The sequence below is a fragment of the Myotis yumanensis genome, unplaced genomic scaffold (genome assembly GCF_028538775.1).
Source record: "Myotis yumanensis isolate MYYU_CA2020_CCGP unplaced genomic scaffold, mMyoYum1.0.hap1 SCAF_3, whole genome shotgun sequence".
Taxonomy (NCBI): Eukaryota; Metazoa; Chordata; class Mammalia; order Chiroptera; family Vespertilionidae; genus Myotis; species Myotis yumanensis.
This window is the reverse complement of record NW_027223754.1, coordinates 116614155-116624684: the sequence shown is the minus strand read 5'-3', so window position 1 is coordinate 116624684 and position 10530 is coordinate 116614155. Positions and strand designations below refer to the sequence as shown.

At 44.5% G+C, this 10530-nt stretch overlaps 1 protein-coding gene across 1 annotated transcript; it reads right to left on the bottom strand.

Annotated features, from left to right (window-relative positions):
• Nucleotides 1-4585: 4585 nt before the first annotated feature.
• On the bottom strand, nt 4586-9947 carry GPR12 (G protein-coupled receptor 12). The gene has a single exon (XM_070409434.1). The coding sequence runs from the start codon at nt 9048-9050 to the stop codon at nt 8043-8045; it is 1008 nt and encodes a 335-aa protein (XP_070265535.1). The 5' UTR covers nt 9051-9947; the 3' UTR covers nt 4586-8042.
• Nucleotides 9948-10530: the final 583 nt, after the last annotated feature.

Here is a 10530-nt window from a genome sequence, read left to right as displayed (position 1 = left end):
AAATCACAGGAGATGGTGAGTGTGGATAGACATGGCTGGATGGCTGACCCAACTGTGGCATATTCTCGAAGGTTCACAGATAGGTCATAAAGAGGAAAAGGAGCATCACCTCCCATGTTGAGAGGCCTGATTAACGTTTCCCCTTTCACCGAGTTGTCTTTATATCAATTAAACTGTCATCGGCCACGTCAGGTGTCATCTCACTGTCACCCACCGTGTAAGTCGTGGTCTGGTCCCAATGGAAGCAGAAGTTCAATCGCACTTGATGAATGAGGAAATAACCTCAAAAACAGCAACAGCTCTCAGTGCAGGGCAGCACCACAAACCGGTCACCCAGCAGAGGACAGCATGAGGCCTGCCTGGCAGAGGCAGCGGGAAAGCCCGATAGGTCCCAGTTACTCGGAGATATCAGTGCTGTTAATTATGTTACTGCCACGTCAGGGTTCAGGCAGGGCTACATGGCATGGGTTGTGGGGCCTCACACCTTCTGAGTCACCTTCTGGGCGAGGCCTGAGACTGCATTTTAACTTGTTCCCAGGAGCTGCTGCTGCTGGTGGGGCCCACACTCAAGGCTCACTCTACCTGGCAAGCAGAGGCAGAGCACATCAGTCATTCTGCTCAGGGTAGCGCTACATTTAGCAGGCTAGTGTATCCCAATTTGTTGCAGAAAAATGGTAGATGATATGGGAAAAGTTGTGGTCTGGTCCCAATGGAAGCAGAAGTTCAATCAAGCTTGATGAATGAGGAAATAACCTCAAAAGGATATGGACAAAGGACCTAAATAGACACTTTTCAAAAGAGGACATTCAGAAAGCCAAGAGACATATGAAAACGTGCTCAAAGTCACTAATCATCTGAGAAATGCAAAACAAAACAACAATGAGGTACCATCTCACACCTGTCAGAATGGCTATCATCAACAAATCAACAAACGACAAGTGCTGGAGAGGATGTGGAGAAAAAGGAACCCTCGTGCACTGCTGGTGGGAATGCAGACTGGTGCAGCCACTATGGAAGACAGTATGGAGTTTACTCAAAAAACTAAAAATGGAACTCCCATTTGACCCCATGATCCCACTTCTAGGAATATATCCCAAGAAAACAGAAACACCAATCAGAAAGGATATATGCATCCCTATGTTCATAGCAGCACAATTCACCATAGCTAAGATTTGGAAACAGCCTAAGTGCCCATCAGTAGATGACTGGATTAGAAAACTGTGGTACATCTACACAATGGAATACTATGCTGCTGTAAAAAAGAAGGAATTCTTACCATTTGCAACAGCATGGACAGAACTGGAGAGCATTATGCTAAGTGAAATAAGCCAGTCAATGAAGGAAAAATACCACATGATCTCACTCATTTATGGATAATAAAGACCATTATAAACTTATGAACAAAAATAGATACAGAGGCAGAGCAGCCTCAAACAGACTGTCAAACTACAGCAGGAAGGCCGGGGAGGGTTGGGGGGCAGGAGGGGAGGGTAAGAGATCAACCGAAGGACTTGTATGCATGCATATAAGCATAACCAATGGACATAAGACATTGGGGGGTAAGGGAGGCCAGGGAATTGTCAAGGGCAGGAAAAAAAGGAGACATATGTAATACTCTTTGTGATACTTTAAGCCATAAAACAATTTAAAAAAAGGATATGAACTAAAATAAATCAGAAAAATGACACGTAATTGGGATAATTTTATTTGAAAAAAAGAAAACCATATTATTTAATCAATATTTCCAATATATAAATGTTGACTGTGACTAGAGTGTTCTCTGTATCTCCATGGTCTGGGCCAAAATAAACAGAATTAGAGTGTAATAAGAAAAACTGAGATTAGGGATATTAACACACTGCTAAGCTTTGAGGGGAAGTGTAGTACTATAGTTTCAAAGATATTCTGATTTAGATTCAATATAAGAAATTCCACTCTTGAAGTTTTCATCCAATTGTTAGGTTTTATAATTTCCAAGAATACATCTGCTCATAGTTCCAAAGGGTCCTGGAAGAAGTAAGTTTATAGTTGGATCAGAACCAACTTTCCTTTCGGTTTTAGCAAGTAGCCACGATGTCTATGAAAGACAGGCCATTCTCCCTCCTGGTGTGAAGGGTTTGTGTTTTCACCAAAACAAACAAGAACCCCATGCTGTCTGGTGAGAAACACAAACCCCAGCCTTTGGGAAAATGTCAGTAAGATATTCTTTTACCTTTAGAAATATTCAGATAGTCACCTACCAGGGAGATCCGGGCCCTAGGAAATGTTTTCATTCCTGCTCCAAACTTATTTTCAGCTGAACGTTTGCTCACAGGTCCTTGATGTAACTATTTGAATTTTTATGATTAAAAATGTCCTAGATTTCTTTAATTTCTTCTGTATGTTTTATACTATGGAGATATTTAAGCTACATATTAAAGTCACTTCACCTATGTACTTTAATATAGGTGAAGTTAAATCTATTGGAAGATTTGAAATTTAATCTATTGGATTAAAAAATGCTTTCACCTCTTTGGGAAGCAAAGAAGCACAGTGGATGTAATGACTATTGTAACTACTATTATTAATCCTATTTTTAAAAAATATTTTATTGATTTTTTACAGAGAGGAAGGGAGAGGGATAGAGAGCTAGAAACATCGATGAGAGAGAAATATCGATCAGCTGCCTCCTGCACACTCCCCACTGGGGATGTGCCCGCAACCAAGGTACATGCCCTTGACCGGAATCGAACCTGGGACCCTTCATTCCGCAGGCCGATGCTCTATCCACTGAGCCAAACCGGTTCGGCTATTAATCCTATTTTTGATGCTGAAAAAAATCACAAAAGGTTACAGATAAATGTCAAAACCAAGGCGAGATATTTTAAAATTTCTCTGATGCACCTGGCTAGGAAAAGGTTGCTTTAGGGTGAGTTCAGTTGAATTTTAGAACACAGAGAACAAAATTTTTCATCTCAATTATCTCAAGATAAATTCATGCAAGCACTTGCAGCCCTCCAAATACAAACCAATTTTCCCTTAGGTTTTAGCTGAGTTTCTACTGGAAATAACAGAAATACATCACAGAGAAAATATTTCTTTTTTGAAAAAATGGAGGTGAACCTTTATTACTAGCTGTACTCACACAGGCATATGGAAACACACACACACACACACACACACACACATCATTTCTGAGAGAACTGCCTTAAGATAATGGTAATTAGGATTTTAAAAGTGAGGACGTACGCGTAGAATAAATATATTTATAGATCTCTACTAGATACTAGAAATTCTAGGAAAAGTTCAAAGTTCATATCCATTGAATGCAGACTAGTTATCTATGTATTCACCTCTGACAAGAATAAACACTTTTAAAACAGACATTTCAAAGTGTTTATAGATATATAGATAGATATAGATGTAGACTTAGAATGCTGAAGCTGTGACAGTTATCTTTGCAATAACTTATCAGAGTGCTGCCTAAGACTGAGTGCATTTCCAACACCAGCATCCTGGGAGCTTGTTAGAAATGCAGCGATGCTCCAGACTATTATAGAAACAGAATCTGCATTTTAATAAGATTCTTAGATTTGTATGCCCTTTAAATACTAAAAATTCGAGGATCCCTAGTCAAAATCACCAATATTTTTTCCTGTTTTTACTTCCTTGAAGTATATAGACTACTCTTGATTATAAAAGTTCTAACCAGATTTGAAGTTTCTAATTAGATATCAAAACCACCCACTATTCATTAAAAAGTTTAAAGGGGCCAAGAAGGCATTCTGTTTCTTTATTACACCAGGCATATAAGCAAAGTGAGAACATAAGCATTGCTTAAAATAGCACCGTTTATTTAATATGTAATTTAAATTTGATATGGCATTTATTTAATGTCTTTTAAATTTGAAATGGAAAGTTAACTTAATTTTATATAATATATATTACCATGAAATAAGTCAATCATCATTTTAATAATGGATGAGCATTTCTTTAAGAAAAAACAGTTTAAGAAGTCTCCAAAACATTTTATTGGCACTAAACATCTTTATTTCTTAACTCATTTGAACTTGTTTAATCCTGCTTTAAATTCCGGGGACTCTGAGACCATTCATGCTCCCCAAGTCAATCGAGGAATTCTCCCTCCTGAACTGCTCTTCGCTTTGGGCTTCCAGGGAAGGAGGCGCTCGCTCTGCCTCCCCTCCGCCCACTCTGCCTCCAGGTCCCAGGGAGACAGCTCCCTTTACCACGAAGAAACATACTTGACTGATACCAAGAAATAGACTTAGAGGGATAAAAGGAAACCAAACCGTGGACAGTCACAACCTGGATAATTAGCTTTGACTAAGGATTCAGGTATGGTAACTGAATTAGTTGTCCAAGGATAACTATTTCTACTGGACATAACAGAAATACCTTGATAGTTAAAATATTTAAACACATGGAGTAAAAACGTACCTGCTATCTCAGGACTTCTGGACATATGACTGTTTTACATGATATATTTAGTCTTGTTGCAAAGTTAATGTTATTGAAGCTACCCTATATAATAAAAGTGTAATATGCAAATCGACTGAACAGCTGAACTACTGGGGCGGGGGGGGGGGGGGGGGCGGCGGGGGGAGGGGCCTGTGAGCAGGAGGCTCCAGGCCAGCCTAGGCTTGTGCCAGTGGGAAGAAGGAGGGGACGGTGATGGGGGTGGGGGGGCGGCGGCAGCCAGCGCTGCCCCCTGATCGGCTGCCCGGTCACCTCCCACAGAGGGAGGCCAGACTGCAGCTTAGGCCTGCTCTCCATGAAAAGCAGGCCTAAGCCATCATTAGGACATCCCCTGAGGGCTCCCAGATGATGAGAGGGCGCAGACCAGGCTGAGGAACCCTTCCCTTCAGTGCATGAATTTTCGTGCACTGGGCCTCTAGTATATCTATATAGATATATACACACATATCTAAACAACTACATATATATATATCAATACCTGTGCACATTGAACAATTAACCCCACAGAAACTAAGAAATTTTATAGGAAACCATATAGACTTCCAAAAACTTTCACAATTTAATGTAAACAGTAAAAACATGTTATAGTTGAATTGAAAAATCTTTGCTGAAATAAGATGTTTTAAAAACAGAGGTGCTATGGCCAGGTGGCTCAGTTGGTTAGAGCATCGTCCTGTACACCAAAAAGGTTTTGGGTTTGATTCCCTGGTGGGGAGCATATGGGAGGCAGTCAATTGGTGTTCTCACATCAATGTTTCTCTCTCTCTCTCTCTTCCTCTCTCCCTTCCTCTCTAAACATCAATAAAACATATCCCCTGTAAGGATTTTAAAAATAGGGGTAAAAAGTAACCACTTAACTAGTATGTATCAGACCATTACATACTGATGTACACGTATGATATAAAGTTTACAATAATAAATGAAGGAAAAATCACTGTATAGTAAGAGGGCCTTCACTGCTTCACACTAAAATATTGCACTCTTGTCTACAGAGGGGGAAATACTTAGAAGAAGAGGATGCTAAGAACAGACCTATTCCATGTAGGACCACATCACATGTAATTTTAAACAAGAAGCTTTATGTGTTAATTGTAGAACTAAAAGGTAGTAACAGTAACATGTTATAAATGATTTCCCTCTGCCCTCACAGCGAGGGAGCAAGGCAGCAGTGCGCAAAAGGAGGCAGGTATAGATGCTGGAAAACCTGCATCACATCCTGGCTCTACCCTTGAAGCTGGGACCTCAGGCACATTTCTTAGCCTCGCTGAGCCTTAGTTGTCCTGCCTATAATAGTGTGGTTTTGTGAATACAGTAACAGCAGGTAAATCACCCAGCATGGGGACTGACACAAAATGTGGTAAAACAAGGCACATGTTATTATCATGATAATTCTAACTATGAGAAACCCACCTTTAAAAAAATGATTTTAGAGACAGAAAGGGGGGGGGGGAGAGAGAGAGAGAGAGAGAGAGAGAGAGAGAGAGAGAGGGAGAGAAACATAGATTTGTTGTTCCACTTATTTATGTATTCATTGATTATTGATTCTTGTATGTGCCCTGACCAGGGATCGAACCCACAACCTTAGGGTATTGGGACAATGCTCTGAACAACTGAGCTAACCAGCCAAGGCGAGAGAGACCCACCATTACTACAAAAACATCACTGATTGCTTTCAAACCTCCTTCTGGATATTTCCCAGCCCATGGCCAAACCAACTTACCTTAATTCTTTCTGGCCTGGAGATGCTACTGACTTGAAGTGATTAAAAACAGACTCATCATGTTCAATCTACCAACTCAATCACATGTTGAAGAAAAAATTTTAAAGGCATCAGCTTGATTAGATTGTAAGGTAATATGCATTGAAATATCCTTCTCCATTTCTGAAATATTTCAACTTTCCTCCTGCTTCCACAAGTAACCTAAGGGAGGAGACACAAGTCTGAGTAGCAGATTTATTCCAACTTGTGCTACACGAGAAGGGGCTCTGGAGAGATGGCATCAGTATGCAGTTAGCCAGAGGGTCCTGAGACCATGGGCAGAACATGGGGACAAACCAATGAGGCTAATGATTCCCCAGGGGCTCTTACACTGGTCTTATCGCCATCTGGTTGTGTAGACACAGCTGTAAGTTCACTGCCCTTGGAGGGAAGGTGTCCCAAAACATCTGTCTGTGCTAACAGAAATGATGCTCAGACACAATGATTTTATAATATGTTTAAAATTAGTTCTTCTGTGTAATTTTCTCGTGAAATTCTTGCTCTCTGAAAACAGGCAATACAGTTTTTATTGCATTTAAGTTGTTTTTTTGGTGAAAAGAAGAAAAAGAATTTGAAACTTAACTTTTCATGAATAGCCACTGGTGAACTTAATGATATGTCACTATCAGATATGGGTGCTATGTACACACACAAAAAATAATAATTAAAAAAGGAGACCACCTGTTTCAAATGCATTTTACACCATTGATAATAGAAACCAGAAATATGTGGTCTACAATATTTAATTCTATTTGTCTCAATCAAGAATAACTTAATTCATTCTTAGACGAAGATAGGAAAAAGTGATGTTTTTCATATTATATGATAGCTTTACATTGATTTATATTTCAGAATATACTGAAATATATTTAATCTACTTTCAAGAGATGTTATTAATTTTTTCTTTTTGTTTCCTAAAAACAATAAGACTGTAGCTTGAGAAACTACAAGGGTGAATCCAACTTCCTATGTAAATAAAAACAAATGTCATAATTCACTTTTAAAGGACATATTAAAAACCTTTGTTGAAAAATGACGCATTTGATTCTGGATTTACATGACAACATTTGAAAATAGTGGTCCAGGTAATACAGGCAACCATGCAGAAAGAGTTACAACATTCATAGAAATACCAGAGTAATTCTTGTCAACAGTAACTGCTGAAAGTAAAGAAAGGATGAATAAGAACGGGTTCACAGTTTCGGTGCTGGTAACTTATTATTGAGTTCATGTTTACAAAATCAGGTTTCTTCCAAGCAAAAGCATGTAAAATATTTTCACTGGCATGAAAGAGACTGTATTCTGTTAGATACATGTAGTATTGAAAATCTACCTTGACATATAAAAAAAAAAAAGTCTGGAAAGAGTAACTTCATTTTCCTCAATAACTCCATTTTATTTTAAAGTCCAGGTAAAAATTCTGGAACCAGTTTACTTTCTAGAACATCATGGCCTTGTCAAATCCCTTCCTTTTTGACCCACCATCAACCTTCCAAACAAAATATAAAGCAAAAACCCTGCCTCCAAATAAAATATAAAACAAATCCCCCACTCCTAAACAACAACAAAACGTTGAGCAAAGACCTCAACAATTTTTTTTAAAGTGTGAAAACACAGGTAACATTATTTTCACTCCAATCACTTAACTGATCTGAATGAAAGTTTCACGAATGCTAAGTGTTTCTGTGGCTCCAAAGAGAATCCCGCATACAGAATCTAAGGAAAGCATCTGGACCGGTCCGCCAGGCAGTGGAAGTGCTTGGTAGATGCAGCATTGGGTGAGCAGCATCCTGTCATTGGAAGGCTGCTACACGTCGCTGGGGGACCGCGTTCTCTGGGAGAGGCTGGATGGGATGCAGCCGCAGCAGATGAGGCAGAGGGCTTTCTGGATCTCTTGGTTTCTGAACGCATATATGACAGGGTTGATGATGGAATTGTAGGTGGCAGGCAGGAGGGTGGCGTAGGTGTAGATGGAGGGATAGGTGTAATCAGCTATCAAGGAATAGAGGGTAAAAGGCATCCAGCAAGCAGCAAAGGTCCCCAGGATGATGGCCAGGGTGGAGACCCCTTTCCGGGTGGTCACATAGTGCGAGGTGGCCAGGAAGTGGTGCTGCAGGGCTATCTGGTGGGCGTGCCTCATGACGATCTTGCAGATCTGGATGTAGAGCTGAAGCATGAGCGCGAACATGAAGAGGAAGGAGATGGAGAGGATGGCCGTGTTGTTCTTGGTGAGAGGTCTGACCACACTGCAGGTGGACTCGTCCCGGAGGCAGTTCCAGCCCAGGATGGGCAGCAGTCCCAGGCAGATGGAGGTCCCCCAGAGCATGATAAGCATGACATAGGTAAACGTGACTGTCCTCTCCGAATGGTATGTCAGAGCATAATACAGGGAGAGATAGCGGTCCACGGTGATGGCCAGCAAGCTGCAGACAGAGGCAGAGAAAGAGGCGACAATGAGGCCAATGGTGACCAGCCTGGTGGCTTCCGACTGAAGCAGGTAGGCAAACACAAAATTGATGATGAGTCCGACGCCGGCCAGCAGGTCTGCCAGAGCCAGGCTGCCGATCAGCAGGAACATGGGCGCTCGGAGGCTGGGGTTGTGGAAGATGATAAGGACCACGATGGCATTTTCACAGGAGATGAGAGTTCCTGAGGTACACAAGACAATGTCCCACGGGTTCACCACGAGCTCTGGCTCCGGCTCCACAGCGGGAACCTGGGAGGAGACGGCAGCAGAGACGTTCTCCACAGGAGCACCCGCATCTAAGTAACCCCGGAGCAAGCCGCTGAGATTGGCCTGCGGGTCTCCGGTCATTTTAACCCCCGTCCTCTTCAACAAAAAGACAGTCTTTTAATGGACAGGCACAGCAGGGGGACAGTCCAAGAACATGCAGAACTACACAAAAAGACAGCCAGCCCCTCTTCAAACACCACTAGCAGATGCCACAAGCTTCGTGAATGACAAACTGTTATGAAATAAAACAAAAGCCAAAGTCTCCGTGATTTAAAACTCACTATGAAAAATGCCGTGTGGCACTGGGGAAAGCACAGGAAAGGACCTCAAAACACGGCTGCCAGTGAGGCAGGCCCCCAGGGGCGGCGCGGTCTGTGTGCTGAAGTGCGGGAGACACACTCCATCCTCTCCCGCAGCCCAGAACGCGCAGCTACTTGCCATCTGGCCGCTGGAGCACCGCACGCCGGCCGCAGCCACAGTCCAGAGCCTGGGTCATCCCGATGGAATTTATAAGTCGTCCGATTCCATGGAGCTCCCACCCTCTAAAATATATCCCCGGCGCGCGTGCACACACTCACCCACACCCCCAGCCAGAACAAAGAGGGGTCCGGGCTTCCCCCACGTGCACAAAAGGCCGGTGAGTGCACTGGAGGTGTGGAGACAGGCAGACAGACAGACCGGCCGACTGATGCTCAGACTCTGCAGCCACTCCCCTAGCGGCAGGGACGGGCGGCGGACGCGACGGGGACCGAGAGGGCGCTGGGCCCGCGGCCCGCGGGGGCGAGGGTCGTCCGGGGGGTCACCTTGGCGCGCGCAGGCCGAGGGGGCTCCTGCGGTGCGTCTTCGGCGAGCGGCGGATCCGGTCGCAGGTGGCCGGCGGCGGCGAGGGGCGGCGGCCGTGGGAGGGGCGGGAGGCCGGGGGCGCGCTCGGCGCCAGGTGAGCAGCCGGCGCCAGGTGAGCGGGCAGCTGGGCTCGCGCGCCCGGCCTCCCACCCGCCCGCCGGCCGGGCTCAAATGCGCCCCGCACGCGCGTGCGCCCGGCCCCGCGCCCGCACTGCGCGCTCCCGCACCCTGGAGCCCGGGATGCCGGCGCGCGACCCCACGGGCAGGAGGCGCGTACCCCATGCAGCGAGAGCCCCGCACCGCCTCAGGGAGGGAGAGAAGCTGAAGGTCGAGAAATGCACCCTCATCCTCCCTGCCCGCCGCCCGCATCCCACTCCCGCTGGCGTCCCAGGCTTGCACGCACCGGGCGGGCGGGGGCGAGGGAGCGCAGCCTGGGAGCCGCGTGACCTATTTCATTCCTGAGGTCTCCCTGGAGAGTCCCAGTCTCCAGAGGCCACTTCTCCCCGCCTTTCCCTAAACTGCTACCTACATTCCTGGTCAAAAGAATTGCTTAGGGTGGTACCCAGGATTCACAGCAGCGTTTGGGGTGCCCAGGATAGGAGGGCAAAGCTTAAAGCAGCAAGATGCAGGGTCGCCTATTCTAGAATTGCCCTCGACCACATTGCATCCCCATTCCAAAGGGGTCTCCTTCGTAAGTGTGTCCTGGACCTGGTTCATT

Coding starts and splice junctions, on each gene's coding strand:
- GPR12 (XM_070409434.1), bottom strand. CDS start 9,050: ATGACCGGAGACCCGCAGGCCAATCTCAGCGGCTTGCTCCGGGGTTAC.